The 21,942-nt window shown below is 26.6% G+C and overlaps 2 protein-coding genes, 1 long non-coding RNA gene and 1 other non-coding gene across 6 annotated transcripts; 3 read left to right on the top strand and 1 right to left on the bottom strand.

Annotated features, from left to right (window-relative positions):
- Nucleotides 1-590: 590 nt before the first annotated feature.
- LOC101245559 (uncharacterized) lies at nt 591-3,724 on the top strand. The gene is made up of 5 exons (XM_026032194.2): nt 591-705; nt 1,312-1,498; nt 2,074-2,172; nt 2,603-2,754; nt 3,132-3,724. Exons 2-5 carry the CDS (start codon nt 1,322-1,324, stop codon nt 3,520-3,522), a joined length of 819 nt encoding a protein of 272 aa, XP_025887979.2. The 5' UTR covers nt 591-705; nt 1,312-1,321; the 3' UTR covers nt 3,523-3,724.
- Nucleotides 3,725-14,185: 10,461 nt separating this feature from the next.
- LOC104648139 (uncharacterized) lies at nt 14,186-14,951 on the top strand. Its single transcript, XR_742181.4, has 2 exons — nt 14,186-14,444; nt 14,668-14,951. It is a non-coding gene; the product is annotated as an uncharacterized lncRNA (long non-coding RNA).
- Nucleotides 14,952-18,154: 3,203 nt separating this feature from the next.
- On the top strand, nt 18,155-18,227 carry TRNAE-CUC (transfer RNA glutamic acid (anticodon CUC)). The gene has a single exon. It is a non-coding gene; the product is annotated as a tRNA-Glu (tRNA).
- Nucleotides 18,228-18,698: 471 nt separating this feature from the next.
- Nucleotides 18,699-21,821, bottom strand: LOC101244781 (probable purine permease 5). Of its 3 annotated transcripts, none has more exons than XM_004242551.4 (2): nt 21,475-21,821; nt 18,699-20,108 (listed from the first exon to the last, which is right to left on the bottom strand). In XM_004242551.4, the coding sequence occupies exons 1-2, from the start codon at nt 21,503-21,505 to the stop codon at nt 19,030-19,032; spliced, it is 1,110 nt and encodes a 369-aa protein (XP_004242599.2). In that variant the 5' UTR covers nt 21,506-21,821; the 3' UTR covers nt 18,699-19,029. The 3 variants fall into 3 exon arrangements, with proteins under 3 accessions (XP_004242599.2, XP_025887625.2, XP_025887627.2); XM_026031840.2 differs by lacking the exon at nt 21,475-21,821 and adding an exon at nt 20,814-20,948 and having other exon boundaries at nt 18,922-20,108; XM_026031842.2 differs by lacking the exon at nt 21,475-21,821 and adding an exon at nt 20,459-20,721 and having other exon boundaries at nt 18,922-20,108.
- Between the last annotated feature and the right edge of the window lie 121 nt (nt 21,822-21,942).

Below are 21,942 nucleotides of genomic sequence, written 5' to 3'. Positions count from 1 at the left end.
TGACTCGGACTTTTAGGGCATGCATCGGGAAAATAATAATGGTCCAAAGCTTGCAGGTATATATCTCTTATATAGCAGAGATACCGACCCAACACTATACTGCAAAAAATGTCACCTATTTATATTGAGTTCGGAGTTTAAAAGGTGAAAAATGTTAACAAAAATTTTAAAATGGTATATGAATTTTTTTAAATCAAAACAGCAAAAAAATAAAATAAAATTTGGAGCAATTTTGTTTAATTTTTTTTTTTAAAAAAACATTAAATTTAATAAATCACTACTATTGCAACGATTTTATTTTTTTCAGATTTTAATTTTACCGTTTTGATTAAAAAAAAATTCATATACCATTTTAAAATTTTGTTAATATTTTCCACCCAATAAACTCCGGACTCATTGGTATTAATTAATTAGTAGTTTCATTTCATTAAAATACAACTGCAATTTCAGTAACCAATTTTTTAAAATAAAAAAAATTGTGGCATTGAGTTGCGGACCATCTAAAATTTTATCATTCATTATCATGCAAAATTAAATAACCAAAAAAAAAAAAACATAAAATAAAGTATATAATATAGTAATAATTCATCTTGAAAATGTATAAAAAAAAACACAATAAAGAGAGACTATCTTTTGATTTCTGCAAATTAAGAAGCAAAAAGCTTTTTGCATGGTGTTTTGAGTAAACTTCTTCAAAATCTAAAGGTATATATATAATTGTAACATTTTCAAATATTTACTCTATGTTATAATTTTCTACATTTTTAATATTTCAATTTGATCCATCATTTTTGTTTATATTTTTCACGTGGCATCCAGACCGAATGACTTCATAAAATTAGAATTTCTATACTTCAATTTTCAATTTTGCGCATGTGCTATTTGCATTTTATTTAGGTTCGTATCGATTTGTCTTTTGAATTATATTAAAATTGAGTCTAAAAAATATGTACATCGTGTGATCACTTAAGCTTAGCTTTATAAAGTTTTTCACTTTTTTCTCCCAATTCGAAGTGGGATTCACCTAAAGTCTCACATGCACCTCGTTTTCAAAAACTTACAAATCTAGAAGCCTCCCACCCTTTGTATGATTGTCATATACAACCTCTTAAGGCCTCAACATCCTGTTTGAGATTTGTCTCACATCGTACTAGCTCTCATACTATATTTATCACAGTTTAAATCTATAACATATATTGTCCGCTTTTGACCTATTATCAAAAGAAATGTGAATACTCTTAGTTAAGGTATGAAATTTATTGAATTCTTAATAATAATCATATTTATATTAATATTTTCTTACTTTTGTAGTATAATATTAATGGGGTCAACAATGTATGAAACATCACAATATCACAAGAAGACTTGTACTAAACAAATTGATACATCATTTGGGAATATGTTATTATATGGTGCTGGCTCTGATCTTATAAAAAATGAAATTGGTGCTTATGGAGAAAAAGTATTTGGTTCAAGTTCTGCCTATGTTCAAAGCAATGTAAGTATACCTTTTCTTTTTTTGGAAAGAAATAAAAATAATATATAATTAATAGTTTTTTTTTTTTCGTTTTTCATTCGGTGTTCGGAGTTGTATTGGAGCTCCGATTGAATTTAAGTTGCGCGTTGCAGGGTTTATTCGGAGGTGATGCTCCCAATAATTTTTTTTTTTATATCTGGGGCTCTAACCTAACTCCTCTAAATTAAGGGTGAAACAGTTCCGTCACTACACCACAATCCATATTGATTAATTTATAGTGCATTTGGTCTACCTGTCGAAATTAATTATAATGATGTTATTTGTCCGCATGTTTTTGACTGCTCTAGTGATATGTTATTATAAAGAATATATAATATAATGCAATATGAAAGTCGAATTCGATTGTTATAGTAAAATATTTTTTGAGGAGATAAACTATTCTAGATAGATCCGATTGCACTGTACTTTTTTGAAGTATTATTTTGAAAAGTATTTTGAAAGTATTACTAATTTTAATTTTTGACCTTTTGCAAATTTGACAAATATTTTTAATTCTTGCAAATTATTACTAATTTTAATTTCTTTACTACTTACAGATTGGGAGATACATTTCCAATCCTCAGTACTATTTTCAAGTGAATGAAAGTTATGTGAAAAATAAATTGAAGGTGATTTTGTTCCCATTTCTTCACAAGGTAAATAGTCCACAACATTTTGTATTTTAATTAATTTACTTAAATTCAAATTATATATATTGACAGTATAAATAATATTTACACAATTATGTTAGTGTAATTACATGTGATTTCTATGATATATAAACACTAGTAATTAATAACTTGATAAAAATTGTAATTTAATTACTAAGCCTACTATTATAGGTTTAACAACACTGATAGTATATTAAAACAAAAAGGTGTTTTTTTATCGCTATAACAAAAGAGACATTTAGCGACAATGAAAATTTCTTTATAATAATATTTGGCGATAGTTAAATTAATGTCATTATATTCAGAATTACTAAAACCTTTAACAACATTTATAGATAATAAATACAACAATTATATCCTTTTTTATTTAATTCAATATATGAATGATTTTTTTAATATATAAATATGTTTTTAGGGACATTGGATGAGAGCTGGAGATATGGCTAGAGGAGAATTTTCATTTAAACCACCAATTTATGATATAAATGCACCTGATTTGTATATCCCTATGATGGCTTTTGGTACTTATTTGGTTCTTGCTGGCTATTTTTTGGGCATTACTACCAAGTAAGTTTCTTAAAATGAATATCCATCTTTATATATGATTATTATTAGGTCAGTTGGTTGGCTATCGAGAAGCTAAGTTTTATTTTTGGCTTTAATAAGAATGTGAGTCTGTTCATTTATATTATCCTGTATATGCTCTATCGACGTTCTAAAATATTGTCTGTATACTGACATTTCAATGGATGAAGTTATATATCGATAAAATACTGTTCACAATGTCAACACGATTGAATTTGTGATAGTATATCATATTGACCAATTAGTACCACTTATCGTATAAATTTACGTGTAATTATTTTTGAAAATGACTTAAATATATGTTCTTAACACGATCATCAGTATATAGAACTTAAACTCTGTATAATTTTTCATTATAGGTTTAGTCCAGAAGCATTAGGTGTGCAATTCACAACAGGACTACTTTGTTGGCTCTTGCAAATCCTCTTACTTGAAGCCACATTACACTCTTTAGGAAGTGGAGAAGTGCCACTTCTTGATATTGTTGCTTATAGTGGCTATATTTTTGTGAATGCATCATTTATATTGCTATGTAGGGTAATTTGGGATTATGCATTTTATTTTGTAACAATTTTTGAATGTTTTTGTGTGGGGGTGTTCTTGATAAAGACCATGAAGAGGATTTTAATTGGTGAAGTAAGAACCTTTGAGAAGCATTCAACAAAGAGGAATTACCTTTTGCTTCTCATGGCTTTGTCTCAAATTCCCTTGCTTTTTTGGTTGGGAAATGTTGGTGTTGGAGCTAAGTGAATGCACTCTGAGGCACAGAGTCAGAATTTGAAATTTAAGGATTCGAGGCACAGAGTCAAAAATTTGAAATTTAAGGATTCTATACTACGAGTTCTGTTAGTCAAATAGAATTGTCCCATCATAATTAGTATTAATTAATTAACAAATTCTCAACGTTGTATTGAGGGAATAGTTTTATCTCAATCAAGAGTTTTGTTAAATATTAAGCTTTATATATGAAAATATTGGGAAAATATCACAATTTTAATGTTGATTACAATGTGCCAAATAGTAATATTTAGCGATATGTTATATTTTGTTTCGTATGAATCTCTATTTTTCAAAATATTTTAATATTAATCGATGAGAATTTGACATTGGAAATTATAATTCTCTCTTTTTCTTGATATGGTATGTAATAATTCTCAATATTTCGAAAAACTATTGCTGATATTATATACTATAAATAGATTTCTCTAATATAAAAGTCAAAAGAATATTGAGAAAATAATTAAACTATATTTGAAACAAATTGAAATTGAATTTAAAAATACTCACTTTATTTCTTTTTAGTAGTAATAAGGTAAGGTTTCATACTATCCTTAAAAGAAAAAATTAATTAGAAGTATAATTTGACTATTATATCCCTTATTAATCTTTAATTGTCATTTATTTACGTGCCTCTTAATGGTAGAATATTCAATGCTAAAGGGCAAATTTGGAAAAAGTTAATTAATCCTGTCTTGCTTATTTAAATTAATAACAAAAGGGTGGGGTCATTACTTAATGAATTTAATTAATGATTTTTTTATGAGATTTTTTCCAAAATGGCAAAATTATACGCCATATCAATTCTTAATCACTATAAATATCTATGAAAAATGTATTTTATTTAACCACTTCAAAATTATTTTTCAACAAAAAAACATTGAGATAATAATGGTCATCACTAAGCAATTGATTTTCCTCACTTTACTTATTTTTGTCTTCTTCCCTAATCATGAATGTAAGTATGATTAAGAAAATTCATTCTTCATTATATTTCTAAATTTGAATTAGTTATAAACTTTATCGTTAAATTTTTAGTTGCTAACATGTTTATCTATGAAACAAAATTTGTTCGATGATAATTTCAATCTTTGTATAATTGTAGTTTGCTTTATATTATAAAGCAAATAAAATTAATACTTATTTTTTTGCTTGGTTTATATTAAGACTTTAACTAATCCGAATACATGTTGCGTAAGGTCAATTAAAGAAAAAAAATATTTCCAACTAAGACTTATAGTCATATCTAGGCATATGCAGATTCAAATGAATCCCTTTATCGAACAATTATACTGTGTATATAGGATTTAGATCTCTTATTACGATAAATAGTAGATGTTGGAGGTTCTTGATTTATTATTTTTTACTCTTTATAGTTTTTTAATGATTTCTGTTAATCATATTCAAAATTTAGTAGATAGATAGTAAGCTTTCCACAACAATCCTTATAGTAAACAAAATGAAAAATTTACTCTGATTTAATTATGTTAGATTTTTTTCTTTCATCTTAATAATCATTTATATTTATTTATTTTTTTTATCTTTTTTTGAAAAAAAAATATTATTTTTTTAAAAAAATTAGGTGAAGATCAAGTGATTGATACATTGAGTATAGTGTTGTGATACAAGTTTAGACCCTTTATTTTGTTATGATTCAATGGATGAATGTTCACATAATTGTCCCCATTGACCCCCCCCCCCCCCCCTCTTAATTAGTAGTAATTAATTAACAAATCCATCTTCTTTAAGAGTTCTGTTAAACATTTCTTATTCGCATAGAGTGTTTATATCAAGTAAATGAGTATTTATTATTAGGTGATTTAATGAAGTAAAATGAACTATCAATTTAAAACATAGCATGCAATAACGATATTTCATTTTATTGTGTATATTACTACTCTATCTACATCTCATTTCACAAACATATATATGTTTTATCATGTTGCGCTTTTAACTTATCTATTTTATCCTTTATTAATTTTTCTATTTTATCTATTTTTTTCTCTCATCTTAATAATCATTTGTGTTTTTTTTTTTTAAATATAGGTGAAGAAGTGATTGATAAATTGAGTATTATTAAAGATAGGAGACTTATTAGTCTTGGCAAGTGTATCCCAGTACATTCTAAATGGTGTTGTGATACACGTTTAGACCCTTTATTTTGTTATAATACAATGGATGAATGTTCACATAAATGTCCCTATTGGCCTCCTTCTCATAATTAGTAGTAATTAATTAACAAATCCTCTTCTTTAAGAGTTTATTTAAACATTTTATGAATCATAATATATGAAAATTATTACAATATTAATTACATGATACAACATGGATACATTATTTGTACCTATGATTGTCAAAAATGAGACATCATTTGGCTTAATTGATTTTAAAAAAGTTATTAACTACACATTGTTTAGATGTGCATGGTTATTGCATATCGAAAGTACTATGTATTATATTGTTTTGATGAATACTATATTTGAAAGAAGCGTTTTGCAGTTCAACGTTATATGCTTATGATTAACAGGTGTTGATAACCTCAATTTTGATTTATTTTTCTCTATGATTATGTTCTCAAACGGTGATACAAATTTATTTATGTTTAATAATTAAAAAATGTCAATAAAGAAAATGATCATGTAAGAATGATTAAATATATCTTTGAATTATTTCGAGAAAAAATCAAATATACCCATAAAGTTTGTGAGAAAATATTTATTCAAACAATATTGACTGATTAAGATTTCTTGAAAATGAATTTGTAAAACATTATTATTATATTTACTTGAATATGTAACACACAAAAATAATTTTCACAAAATAACTTGAGAAAATGATGGCCATTGCTAAGCACTTGATTTTCTTTTACTTTTCTCGTTTTTGTAATCTTTCTCTCTTATGAATATATTAAGTATATGATTTTTGAATATTTATTCTTCATTTTATTTACGAGATAAAACTAATTTTTCTTTTCAATTTTTTACTCGATGTTTAATATTAATATTAGACTAAAATAGTGGCTTAAGTAAAATTAGCAATTATTTTATTAAGAGTCATTTCCTGATAAGTTATTTCACAGTTTTAGGTTTCAATATACCAAATTACCAGAAAAGAATGATAATTTACTATCGCACAAATATATATAGTTTATTATAATTATTTTAATTAACATTATTTAGAATTTACAGTGTAGGTAGTATGTGTAGTACAATGAATTAGATAATTTACTATCGGACAAATACATTTATATAACTTATTTTAGATAAATGATTTATTGCTACACAAATATATATAAATTATTTAAATTATAAAATTTAAATTAGTTTAATCAAAACCATTTAAAATTTATAATATTATAATATTTTAAATATTTAATTACAATTAATGAGATGATCCACCAACTTATTCAAAATATACCATATACAGACAAACATAATTATTATTATAAGTAGAGATTGTAAAAAGGTTTATTCAAAGTCAATATATATTATTAGTCAAATAATATATTCATGGTCTCAAAATCTAATTATATGTAAAATAATCATTTTTTAAAAAAAATTTGAAGTGGTGAAAAATGATTTTCCACTATAAATATCAATAGAAATTGTTTTATATTCAACCATTCCAAAGTAAATTTCACTAAAAACTCAAAATTACTTTGAGAAAATAATGGCTATCACTAATCACTTGATTTTCTTCACTTTGCTTGTTTTTATCGTCTTCCCTTCTTATGAATGTAAGTATGATTCAAAAATATTTATTCTTTATTTTTCTCTTCTACTGTACAAGATAAAATTATTATTTTTTCTACATGATTTTTTATTCGGAATTTGATAAAATTCAGATATACGAACTACGTCATGTAAGAGTCCCATTAGAGGGAAAATTGTTGCCTATTGTTTTTTTTTTCAAATTCAGGCACGAACGGATCTAGAGTATTTACACTATATATACAAGATCAAAATTATTGTTATATATAGTAGTTGTATAGTTTTTTAATAGGCTTCTTCAAAAAAAGTTTAATCTTTAATCACCGTCTCTGTTGTTAATAACATAAGGCTCGAACCTAAAACCCGAGAATGAATGATTCTTATACATCCTATAATGAATATAAGTATGACAATTTTTACTTCATATTTCTCCTTTACCCTACAAAATAGTTTATCTCTCTAGTTTACATCTGATGTTCGATATCAATAACAACGTAACAAAAGTAATCTTTACTTTTACTTTACATTTTCGTCGATATTGAATCCTCTTTGATGAAAAATCATAACTCTATCACTGATAACTCATAATTCAAATTTAAAGCCTTAAATTAAGCTAAAGAGATCATAACTCTTTTTTATACGTATATAAATATTATATATCTGTCGACTATTTATATCAATTTTCCTTTTTTATAGGTGTCAAAGGAAATAGTAGCTTGAGTCCTATGGGTGAGAAAACAGTTACACTTGTGGCATGTACAGTAAATCTTGGTCTATGTGAGCCAAGATGCAATAAAGAATGTTGCTATAAGACATGTAGAGAGTTCTATGCTCATAAAGCCCCTCAGCCAGCTTGTAAGGATATGGGTGGGCCACTTAAAACTTGCCTTTGTACTTATTATTGTGAAGAATCTTGTCCGTGTTAAACACGGGACCAATATATAATCGTATTAAAGATCTAATATTATAAAAATTAAAATGATATAATAAGTTTTACATAAAAAGATAATGGTTACACATGATTAAATCACATATGAATTCAAAATCTATTAGTTGTTGCATATTGTAATGTTGTTAAATGTGTCCATTTTATATATTCATATACATAGTAGTTAATATATGATAATATATTTATTTATATATAATCTAAAGAAGAGTGAGAAAATAATTATACTTTGAAAACATAATTGTGTAAAATGTGATCCAATACTATGAAAAAACAAGGAAAAATTTATATGAATAAATATATTTTTAAAAATAATTACTGATTTTAGCGATACTTTTTGTTTATTATTATTTATAGCAATATTGTGATAAATCTGTAGTATGTATTAAAAGTGAATTATGTATGCAATATATTTGAATTATAATTGTTTTTGAAATTATATTATGTTTGTTTGGTAAAAGATTGTCACATTGTATTATAAAACGTGTGATAAATGTATTATCCATCATTAAAACTTGTATTATATTTGAATAATAAATTTATCTTTGTAATATGTATTAAACTTGCATTATAAATGCATTAAAAGTAGTCAAGTGAAAAAAAATATTATTGCTATGAATGGTAAATATATTTTTTTTAAAAAAAAAATGTTTAGTAAACATAACAATAAAAAAAGGAATGGGGTGATCATTTAATGAGTTTACTTAATAAGAATTTGTCCAAAATGGAAAATGATACTCCATATCAATTTTGAACAACTATAAATATCTATGAAAAATATATTTTTATTCAATCACTTCAAAAATATTTTTCATAAAAAAAGAACTCAAAATTACTTGAGAAAATAATGGTGATCATTAAGCTTCATTTTGCTTCTTTTTGTTATCTTTCCTCTCATGAATTCAAGTATATGATTAAGAAAATTCACTTCTCCCTATATTTCAAAATTAGAATATGATATCAATATCGTGGCTTTAACTAATCTGAATTTACGTTACATGAGGCGGATTAAAGAAAAAAAATATTTCCAATTATACCGTAAGAGATTCATATCGTGTTTAACTCACTTTCTTAAAACATAACTTACTTATTCAATCAAACAAAATAGATTCAATGAATCAACAAACTTATGTCTTTTAGTTTGTATCAAATCGTTTTTCTTGATGTCTTCTTATTTATTATTGACTTTTACTATATTGTGTCTCCACATAAAAAAAATAGAAATGATTGGAAAGTAGTATTAACTCAGTAATACAATCGGCTAAAAATACAATACAGTATTACTGAATATCATACCTAATCGAAATTTAATTACTGATTACCGATCAAAAAATTTAAAATTTTGATATTTAGTATCTTATTTTTTAGTACCACCAATTACCGAATTCGGAATTAGATAATCCCAAACCGAATGCCTACCCCTAGCGCTTAGTACTTCTTAGTTTTGAATACTGGATAATTTCGTATGAATATTGTATTTTTTTAGAATTTTGATATTAATCGATGAAAGTTCAATGAGATGAGTTGCAATTTTCTCTTTTTTTTTTCTTTTTTTTTTTTTTAAAAAAACATTGATCTAAGTTCGTTGTAATAATATCTTAATGTGTGTCTTAAATTAATTATATATTTTCATGCATATTTAAGTCTTGTATATCAATAATCAAGCTTACTTAACCTCTAGCATTGGCAATGATTAGTCGATCATTAGAAATTCTCAAAAAAAAAAAAAACTATTGATAGTAGTACATTATAAAAAGATTTATCATAAACAAATTGTTGCATAATGATTTTCAATAGAAGTAACAAATTAGAAATTAAAATGAAAGAATTAAAGTTTTCAAATCATTATTTCATTTTTAATATATGACTCCCTCCTTTTCAATTTATATGAATTTATTTTTAATTCATTTCAAAAAGAAAATAACTTTTGAATTTTAATTATTTTATATAGCATATTTAAGATCACAAAATTAAAAAATATGTCAAATACACAAAATATAAATATACATATAAATTTTTATTTTAGTTTTGATTGACTGCACCTAATATTATACTTGATATATAATTATTAAGATCTAAGCGTAATAATAATTTATTTACTTTTATATAATAAATAGATATCACAATAACTCATAAAATATAAAGAAATAACAAAAATAAGGTAATACTAATATGAATTATTAAAGATTTTTCTAGAACTATTTAATTTTCTTGTTATCATTATTGGTAGATTTTGTTTGCATGAAGTTTTATTTTACGTTTGATCATCATTCACTTCATACATAGAATGATGTTTCTAAAATTATTTATTCTTGATAGAATTTTGTTAGTATGTAATTACATATTTATTCTTGTTCGTCTTTATACAAATATATCATCCTATTCATTTTTATTTATAAAATTACTTTGTAACATTTTTTTCTTTAATTTCAATCTAATATATAATTATTAATTTTATCACGCTTATTTATTTTCAAGTATATTAATTAAAACCAAAATAAATATGAGAATAATTAATTCATGATAAATTTTTATATAAAAAGTAAACATTTTTATAAGCATAATGAATTGCAAAAAAATAATAATTAAAGTATAGTAAAATAAAGTAATAATAAAATAGATATCACAATAACTCACAAAAGAAAAGAAAGTGAAGTAATAATAAAATACGTTAATGGTAATAACAATAATTTAAGATGTTTTCTATAACTATAAATTTTTGTTAATGTGAAATTATATTTATACCTGATCATTATTCACTTCATATATAAAAAGATGTTTCTAGAATTATTTATCATTTTCTAAATAGATATTTGTTAGTGTGATATTACATTTTTGCCCTTGATCGTCCTCCCACTTAACTCTTCTATATAAATAAATATAAATATAATAGAAAGAAATTTAATTACAAGTTTATCTAATACAATATATATTTAATTAAATGAATAACCACAATACAATGCATTTTTATAATAAATATAATATAACCAAAATATATTAAATGAAATATTATTATATTATAGAAATTTGCATATCCTAATAAATTACTTTAATTTGAGAAATGAATGGTAATCTTTAGTGAGTAACAGACATTATACTAATTAGACTAGCAATTGAAATTTTATTAGATGTCTTTTTTTTAAAGACACAAAATTTTATTATGCTGACTTGTAATAAATAAGTTATTTAAGAAAAAAATAGTAAAAGAGTTACATTAATCTTTGAGTCAAAAGGCAATAGTGATTTCAACACACTATAAATATCAATAGAAAGTTTGTCTATTCAACCACTCCAAAATATTTTTCACAAAATTACTTGAGAAAATGATGTCCATCACTAAGAAATTGATTTTCTTCACTCTAATTCTTTATGTCATCTTACCTTCTCATGAATGTAAGTATGGCAAATATTCACTTTACCTTATAAAATAGTTTTATCTTTTTTAATTTTCACTAGATGTTTAATATCAAATCGACTTAAAAAAAATCAATTTTTATTTTTACTTTAAATTTTTGTCGATGTTGAATCCTCTTAGCTTTTACGTAATATATTTCAAATCTCTTTAATAAAAAATCATGACTGTCACTGATACCTCAAAATTCAAATCTGAAACCTTTAATTGAGAAATAAGAAATCATATCGATCTAAATTTTACTATAATCTTATTATAAATAAAATGAAAGTAGTTCTTTTTTATATGTATATATATTATATATCTGTCGGTTATTTATACAAATTTCCCACTTTTGTAGGTGTCAAAGGAAATAGAAACTTGAGTCCTATGGGTGAGAAGACAGAATTGGTTAAGAGATGTCAAGTAAATTTTGGTCCATGTGACCCAAGATGCAACGTAAGATGTTGCCATGAGCAATGTGAAGGATACTATAGTAAAGGGCACCCTGAGGCAGCTTGCAAGTATTTTAGTGGACAATATGAAACTTGCATTTGTACCTATGATTGTCAATAAATGAAACCTCAATTGGCTTCATTTGATTCAAAGAGTTATTAATTACATTTTGTTTGGATGTGCATGGTTGTTATGTATCGTTTCATAATGTATCGTTTCATAACTTATCGTATTGTATTATGTACTTTGTTATTTTGATGAATAAAATATTTTTAAAAAGTGTCTTGTTAAATGTCGTGAAACAACTGGTCTTTGCTGCTAACATATAGATTAGTCCATCATAAGAAATTCTCGAAATCTTTTATTGATACTGCATTATAAAAAGATTTATCATAACGAAATTATAGTATAATAATTCCTAACATTTGAAAAACTTTTACTGATATATACTATATAAAGCGAATTATCATAATGAAACTATTTGCAAACTATTTGTGAGTTGCTTGCTTGAGCTATTTGGAAGTTATTTGTTTGATTGCAAGCTAGTAAATTTTAGGTTTAGCAAACATAAAAATAATATTTGAATGTTATAGTTATAGTTCGTATAATTACGCTCCACTAAAAATTTTATGTTTGTTATGGAGCATCAGATTTGTTAAATAGCAGGCAGATATTTCGTTTGTATAAAAGTGTATTGATTGTATATGTATATCGGTTATATAATTGTATATATGTAACTACTATGTATATGTATCTGTGATTGTATTTGTATATCTGCATAGAATTTGGTGTTTGTGTATCCAATCTCTTTCTCGTTTTATACAAACACAAATTATATTGAATTTTTACAATTTTTGTTTGTATAAATTTAGAGAGAAGGGATGAATTAGGCAGGAGAAAAATTGTATTAGTATAATTACAAGTGTATAGGACAGAGAGATATGTATTTGTATTTTGTATTTTTATAGTTATAAGTGTATAGGATGGAGAGATATGTAGTTGTATATTCGGTCTCTCTCATTTTATATAAAAACAAACATAAGCTATACATTTATGTTTGTATAAAGTGAGAGAGATTGACAAAAGAGAAACGAGAGAGAGGTGAGAGGGATAACTGAAAAAGAGAAGAGAGGTGAGCGAGGTAAGATTGGCGAGAGAAAGGAATAGAGGATAGAGGCGAGAGAGAGTCCTTTATACGAAATATGGGGTGTTATAGTTTTATATTCCAATTTAGTGTAACGTCTGGAGTCTGGGTTGGATCACGGATTGGGCTCGAGTTTTTTGTCAGGGTCATATCTTGATTAGGGTAGGGTATATTCCCAAGTTGGGATCGGGTTTCGACTTAAGGTTAGATTCCGAATCGCATGTCTTATGTCTCGGGTCGGCGACAATGGTTAGGAGTAGGTTCGAAGGGCTCGAGCCTCGATAGATAGTAAGGGAGGATTGGATGGAGCGGAGGAAGGTGGATCATTCAAAATAAAAAATGACTCAAGTTTGACGGGTTATGACATAATCGATTTTAATCCAAGTAACTTTTGGTTTTAGTTCAATTCATTTATTAATTCAATTCATTTGAACTTGTCCAATTTCAATCCAACCCGTCCATTTGAAACTCATGTATATCTACTTTGTAAATTGTCTGTTTGATTAAGTTGCATGCATGGGTTTCTTTTAAGTTGTTTGCTTGAGCTATTTGATTGCAAGCTTATCTAAGACTATATATTTAAATGAAAAATCACATTATAATGTATTTTTATACTCCCTCCGTGCGAAAATGTTTGTCATGTTGCGTTTATCGAAAGTCAATTTGATTAATTTTTAAAGGTAAATTAGATCACATTAATTCGATATTTTAAACAAAAAAATTAGATATTCTAAAACTATATGAAAAGTACTATAAAGTACAATTTTTTGCATATCAATATGATGAAAAAATGCATCTCAAAATGTTAGTCAAAGTTTTTATAGTTTGACTCTGAAAATAAAAATCATGATAAACAATACCGGACGGAGGAAGTAATAAATATAATATAACACAAATATATTAAATGAAATATGATAGAAATGACACATTCTAATAATTACTCATTTACTATGCAGGATTGTAATTAATTTGAGAAAGGAAGAGTAATCTTTAGTGAGTAACAGACATAAAACTGATTTTGACTAGCAATTAAAATTTATTAATTGATTTAAGAAAAAATCAATGTAAGAATTACATTGATCTTTAATTTCAAAAGGCAATAATAATTTCAACCCACTATAAATATCAACAGAAAATGTGTCTATTTTAACCAAAAGAACTCAAAATTACTTGAGGAAATGTTGTTCATCACTAAGCAATTGATTTCCTTCACTTTACTTCTTTTTGTCATCTTCCCTTCTAATGAATGTAAGTATTAGTAATTTTTATGTATTATATATATTTCAAATCTCTTTGATGAAAAATCATGATAACTCAGAATTCAAATCTGAAAACATTTGATTGAGCGTGAAGAGATCATATATATCCATCTACTATACTCTTGTTACGAATAAAATAAAAGTAACTCTTTTTTGTATGCATGTATATTATATATCTGTCGATTATTAATATCAGTTTTCTCCTTTTGTAGGTGTCAAAGGAAATAACAACTTGAGTCCTATGAGTAAAAAGATAGAATTAGATAAGAATTGTACAACAACTCTTGGTCCATGTACCTCAATATGCAATGCAAGATGTTGCCATAGGTTATGTGACTTATACCTTGGTAGTAGAACACACCATGCATTGGGAATTTGCAAGTATTATAGTAGTTCCAAATATAAGACTTGTGTTTGTACTTATGATTGTACATCCAAATGAGATGTCAATTGGTTTCATTTGATTCAAAAGAAATATTAATTACCCTTGTTTGAATGTCCATATTGTTATGTATCGCTTTATAACGTATCACATTGTACTCTGTATACTGATGAATAACATATTTTAAATAAGTGTCTTGTTTAATGTCATGGCGCAACTGATCTTTAATGCTAACATACAAAAGAACTTTTGGAAAAAATCATTATTATTTTTTTACTTTACAAATTTGTTTTCATAGGTTTTCGCCCAATGTTCAATAGCAATAATAACTTGAAAAAATCACTCTTCGTTTTTACTTTATATTTTCATCGATATTGAATCTTCTTTGTTTTTTATATTATATTCTAAACTCTTTAAGTTAAAATTATGACTCTACTACTGACAACTCAGAATTTAAATATGTAACCTTTAATTTGGGATAATAAAAGGGATCATATACACCCATTGTAATATTTGATAGTAAACAAATTAAAATAACTCTTTTTTATACGTATATTATACATCTATCGACTATTCATATCAATTTTTGGCCCCTTTTGTAGGTGTCATGAGAGAATGTAACATATTGCCATGAGACATGCACAATTTACTGTTGCACCAGTATATAATATAATTTATTATAATTATTTTAGTTAACATTATTAAGAATTTAAGATGTAGATAGTATTGTTTTTCTATCACACAAATATATATAAATTATTTTAAATTATAAATTTTAAATTAGTTTAATCAAAACCACTTAAAATTTATATTATTATAATATTGATAAGTATTTAATGAAAATTTAATGAGATGATTCACCGTTACATACACATAACTTATTTTAAATATACCATATATAGACAAACATAATTATATTATATAAATAGAGATTGTAAAAAGATTTAGTTAAAGTCAATACATTTTATTAGTCAAACAATAAAGTTGTGGTGTCAAAAATCTAATTATATTTAAAATAATCATTTTAAGAAAAAAGTTTAACTTTATTCCAAAGGTGAAAAATGATTTTCCACTATAAATATCAATAGAAAATGTGTTATATATTCAACCACTCCTAAGTAAATTTCACTAAAAACTCAAAATTACTTTGAGAAAATAATGGCTATCACTAATCACTTGATTTTCTTCACTTTGCTTGTTTTTATCATCTTCCCTTCTTATGAATGTAAGTATAATTCAAAAATATTTATTCTTTTTTTCTCTTCTACTTTACAAGATAGAATTATTATTTTTTCTATATAATTTTTTATTCGAAGTTTGATAAAATTCAGATCTACGAACTACGTCATATAAGAGTAAGGTTGAAATCGTTGCATATTGTTTTTTTTAAATCCAAGCACGAACGAATCTAGACTGCTTACACTATATATACAAGATCAAAATTATTATTATATATAGTAGATGTAGAGTTTTCTAATATGCTTCTTCATAAATTAATTTTTTTTTTATCTTTAATTACTGACTCCGTTGTTAATAACGTAAGACTCGAACCTGAAACCAGACGATTCTTATCCATCATGTTATAATCTTTAGTAATATATAAAATTTAGAACTAATTCATATTTACTTAGGTTGGCTTGTTTTTTTTTTTTTTTTAAATCTCTCATTGTAATAATCTTTTTTTTTTTTAATTTTTATCATATATTTTTATTCAGGTGAAGAAGTAATTAATGAAGATGGGATACTTTTGGCTCCTGGATGGTGTTTGAAGAGCCCAATAAAAGCAGGAGATTGGTGTTGTTGGACAACTTATAATTGTTATGATAATTATGAAACATGTAAACATAAATGTCCACCTTATCCTCCTCAAAATTAATTAATTTTAAACATCTAAAAATATGAAATTATTACAATATTATTTCCATTATACAACATGAATATTTCATTTTATCAATGTTTATACATGGTTCTGGACAATTTCATATGAATCTCATTGTGATAAGTTTTCGTCAATTTTAAATTCTGAATAATATTGAGTGAATCTTTTTGTGCCATGATCATATTTTTGTGTATCACAATATATACTATAAAAACATAATTAAATTTTATTTATTATTTAACAAAAAACATCAAATTAAATGTGTCTTACAACAAAATATCACAATATAAAATTTGAAATTAAAATTAAAATTTAGATATATGGAAACATGAAAGAAAGCACCTATAATAATATTTATTCAGTTACATTAGAGATTAAAAAATGATTTAGTCAAATGACATTGTCATTGACAGGTTAAAAATATTTTGAATTATCAAGATATTTGTCTAATCAGTAAAATTATTTTTAAATAGAAATAGAAATATTTTTTTTTGGAAAAATTAAAAAAAAATTATGCTTTTTAAGAAAAAAAATAGAATATTATTTTCTCAAGAAAAAAATATCCTAGCCATATATATAGTTTTACCAATATATTTCTTATATATTTTTTGTGGTGATTTTTTCATATGTAATGATTTAATTTGTCAAGTAATTTTTATGTTTATTTTGCTTGATAATCATATATCATATCAATATTTAATTATTTTCTTATTTATCTATGTTATTATAGATCGAAAATTTTAATATATATAGTTTAATTTGATAAAAATAAAAATAATAATAAAAAAGACTTAAAACAGATATAAAAATAATTTTTCTCAATAAAATATTAAAAGTGCACTAATATTTATCGTTTTTCTCGTAATTTGCCTCTAAAAGCTTTTTAAAGAAAATTAGTTAAACACTATATGATTATTAAAAATACTTTTCATATGATTAAGTCAATCGCAATTTTTTTTTTCTTTTTACAAAAATACTTTTCTGAAAAGTTATTTTTTTAAAAAAAATCTAAAATAAACAAGTTGTTGATTCATTGTACCTATTTTGTTTGACGGCATAAGTTATGTTTTAAGAAAATTAGTTATAGTATATTGTTAAAAATACTTTTCAAATAATCAAGTTAATCACAATTCTTTTTTAAAGTAAAATTCCATTGATTAACCTCGGATTTGATGAAGGAAAGATCAAATTATCCAAAAAATGACATTGTTTATATAATATTAAAATTTATTATTTTTAAAAATTACATTGTACGTATACTATCTTTCAACTTGTGAGATAAAAAGAATGTTTCCGAATTTCAATAGACTTGAATTATATATAATCGGATTTAACGAAAGTTTTCTATACTAAGCAACGTGTCTAAAATCCTTAATTACTTTTTTTTTATCTAATTAAAGTAATTATAAATAAAATACGTGGATTAAACTATCATAAATCTGTTGTAGTCTAGTTGGTTAGGATACTCGGCTCTCACCTGAGAGACCCGGGTTCAAGTCCCGGCAACGGAACTATTATTTTTTCATTTGATAATATTTTCTTCCCGTCCCTTTTATGTGTCGTACTTTTCTTTTTAGCATGTTCCCGAAAAAAAAAGTAATACTTTCTTGTTTGAAAACAATTTGAAAAGATAGGGACGGTAAGAAATTACTTCCTCCGTTCCTACTTAGTTATCACAATTTTAGATTTCATGCTCGTTTTTCTATTTAGCTGTCATAATTTTAGGTTTTACACCCCTTAAGAAACAAAGCAAGCTTACAATTATACCCTTATGTTCTATTAAAGTCAAATTTTTAATAAATGAACATGATTAAATTAATCAATGAACATAAATGAATTATCTAGTTTTTCTATGTCAAGGTTAATAATTCGTAAGGGTAAAATAGATTTCATTTATCGTTTATGTAATAGTTTTGTGAAATGACAAGTATTAGGAACCGACACATAAATAAAAACGGAGGGAGTAATACATCTTGATAAATATGTTGCATGTCTATATATAGAAAAATAGTGTAATGGCAACAAAGTTTAATTTCTTTGCTACCTTCTACATGTACATAGTTTCAACCTAAATATGTTACCGCACCCGTGTCTGATCCTCGAAAAAATGTACTACTTTTTGGTGGATCCGCCACGCCTCTCCACAACACTTGGGAAATACTACTTTTTGGTGGATCCGACACGCCTCTCCACAACACTTGGGAAGAGTCCGAGCAACATAGGTTTCAACTTTCATTTCAACAGAACCAGCTAGTACATATACATAAACTTTGTGTTCTTCAATCCTTTTATCAATGGAGGAAAACACGAAAACTAAGAGAGAGTTCTCGAGGCTTCCTTTTTCGCGGGAGTATAGCTACCGTAGATATAAGAGCCAAATCCCCAGAATGTAATAATCAAAGACAGGATCTTGAAACCACTCATAGGATCATGCAACAATATCACAGCAGCAATGCTAGTGATCGGTACTCTTACAGCGTTAAGGACACCAGCCAAGACAGTGGATGAGAGGAACACAACCGCGGTGGCTCCCAACACTCCCAACTGGAAAGTGATAGTCCCCCAAACAATAACTGAGTAATACGCGTTTTCCCCACCCTTGAATGTACTTGCCTCGGATTTCATCCCATGGAAACCGTTGCTCATAACAAGTCCGATTGTTGTGAATATAAACGCAAAGAGGGAAACCATGAATTGCTGCTCAAGAACAACAAGGAAAGACCTTTTACCGAGTAATTTCACAAAAATCAACTCTGATAAGGCGAAAATCAGACCGTGGAGTGCAGATCCCAGTATATCCCACACAAAACCAATAATGTACTGACGATCGGTGATGTATCCATACCTGTCTGAACTTGAATCAAGAGCAATGATCGTCATGGCAGCAGTAATGATCACAATAGAATTTATGATTGATAGATTCATAGTGTTTTTCACGAGAACATATCCGAATAATGCAGAGAACACCAGTGAAGTCGAGGCTAAAAGAGCAGCGGTTGATGCTGGTAGATAGGCATAGGCATATGCATACATGAGGTTGTCAGCAGCACTCAAGAATCCCAAGACAACATAAGATAAAGTTAGTTTTAAGTCGAGTGGCGTCGGGAACACTTTAAGGAAGAAGTACGAAGGGATTAGGACTATCGCGATCATAGGCCATCCTGCAACTGAAACCCATGAAATTATCCACTTGCTCTTCCCACCATTTGCGAAATATAATCGGGACAAGAGGCTAGAAGCAGGGAACGGAACAAGCATCCCCATGCTACTTAGAAACAGAAGAATCCAATGTGAAAGCGGCTTGTTGTAATACATTTCACAAAGCATCGTCCAATAGGCCGAGATATATTGCCATAATGACTTTGATGGCGGCGCTTCATCCATTATTTCCTCTACAAGAAGTCAGTCATCATAGATAAATGTCAATTGTCAAAAACGACATGAGGAAAGATAAATTTGATCGGATAAAGGAATCAAAGAAAGACTCATAAGTAGCAACAACAACATCAGCATAACCAGTATAATCACACAGTCTAGGGAGGGTAGTGTGTATTGTGTATGTTTTCGGCAGACCCTCAGCTCAAGTAAAAGCAATTTCAAAAAAACGAGGGAGAAGAAGCAACGACTCATTAATAGCATTCAATATAGAAGAGTAACATAAACATGGAGTAAGTAAAGCAACCATATGATCAGAAAATGCTTCATAAAAGGTCGTAGCAAACAGGCTTGAACCTTGCAGTACCTACTGATGAACTTCCTTAGCTTCTTCGGTACATAACTACCTTATGATCTATGCATAAATCGCAATTTATACAAATAATCTCCGTAAAGGTGAGGATATGCAAATGAATAACCACATAAAAATTAAGGATTTGACTTAATACTAAGAAGATAACTATAGCAATCTCAACTAACTAATGTGAAACTCAATACATGCTCTTAGCATATTAGACACCTATCCTCAGGGACGGAGCTAGAGTGTAGCTTATGTGTTTTGGTCGAAACAAATAACTTCGATTCAAACTCTTGAATATACACAAACCATTCATTTTAAAACCAATAACTTAAAAGAACTAGAATCCCGAACTCAATCTTACTCTCCATTTAGAAAGTGGTCCTTAACCTATCCCTATAGTCATGTCACTTGTCAAAGGAGGACTGGGATCTGATTATTTCACAACTAAATTCTTACTCTCTATCTGCACAAGACACGAGATAGTGATAACGCCTACATAACTCCTATCTGCACAAGACACGAGATAGTGATAAGGCCTACGTAACTCATATCTGCACAAGACACGAGATAGTGATAAGGCCTATGTAACTCCTATCTGCACAAGACACGAGATAGTGATAAGGCCTACGTAACTCCTATTTGCACAAAACACGAGATAGCGATAAGGCCTACGTAACTTCTACCTCACTGAATATGTTGTTATACACTACACAAGTACTATCTTTCAACACACAAGAAAAAACACCCAAGTGCTAAAAATCAAAACTTGAATTCACAATTTTCAAGAACCATGAAAGGATTTACAAAAACTAAGAATACCCACAAAGCATATAAAGCTGAAACTTTCAACAAGCAGAGTCATTCAACACACAAGAAAAAAAACACCCAAGTGATAAAAATCAAAACTTTAATTCACAATTTTCAAGAACCATGAAAAAAAAAACAATCATCTTGACAAATCTAACATACCCACAAACCCCAAAACCTGAAAAAAAATTGAGATTTTCACATATTATACTGACCTGGAACAGAAATAAGCAATGATTGTTGCATGAACCCAAGAATTCAGGGGACAGTGGAAGAAGTTGAGAGTAGAGATACCAAAACTAATCGGGTCGGGTCAAAGAAAATTCCGGGTCTGCTCAAATTTGAACTGGGGTTGTTGAGATTACAACCATTGAAGCAGATGACAAAAAATTATAGAATCTAAATAGAACAGCAAATCTATGGTCCACAAATCAAAATCAAGATTTCAATGATTAGATGAAATCTTTTGGTTTAGGTGGAAAAAAAATACTAATTGGCTTTTAATACATAGTGAAAGTTTGTGAATAATTTATTTAGACGCTTGAATTAAGTTTGATTTTTTTTTAAAATGTATTTTTTAGTTTATTAAATAGTTAACTTAGTCATATAATTTTTTTATTTTTTTTTAGATATATGTATTCGCCTCAAATAGATAGCAAAATTTCAGATGTATATTAATAAAG

The sequence above is a fragment of the Solanum lycopersicum genome, chromosome 7, assembly GCF_036512215.1.
Source record: "Solanum lycopersicum chromosome 7, SLM_r2.1".
Lineage (NCBI taxonomy): Eukaryota > Viridiplantae > Streptophyta > Magnoliopsida > Solanales > Solanaceae > Solanum > Solanum lycopersicum.
The sequence above is the reverse complement of the archived record's forward strand: the minus strand, read 5'-3'. Positions and strand labels throughout refer to the sequence as shown.

Coding starts and splice junctions, on each gene's coding strand:
- LOC101245559 (XM_026032194.2), top strand. CDS start 1,322: ATGGGGTCAACAATGTATGAAACATCACAATATCACAAGAAGACTTGT. Junction 1,499..2,073: donor CTGCCTATGTTCAAAGCAAT/GTAAGTATACCT, acceptor TACTACTTACAG/ATTGGGAGATACATTTCCAA. Junction 2,755..3,131: donor TTTTTGGGCATTACTACCAA/GTAAGTTTCTTA, acceptor TTTTCATTATAG/GTTTAGTCCAGAAGCATTAG.
- LOC101244781 (XM_004242551.4), bottom strand. CDS start 21,505: ATGCAACAATCATTGCTTATTTCTGTTCCAG. Junction 20,109..21,474: donor ATTGCTTATTTCTGTTCCAG/GTCAGTATAATA, acceptor GACTTCTTGTAG/AGGAAATAATGGATGAAGCG.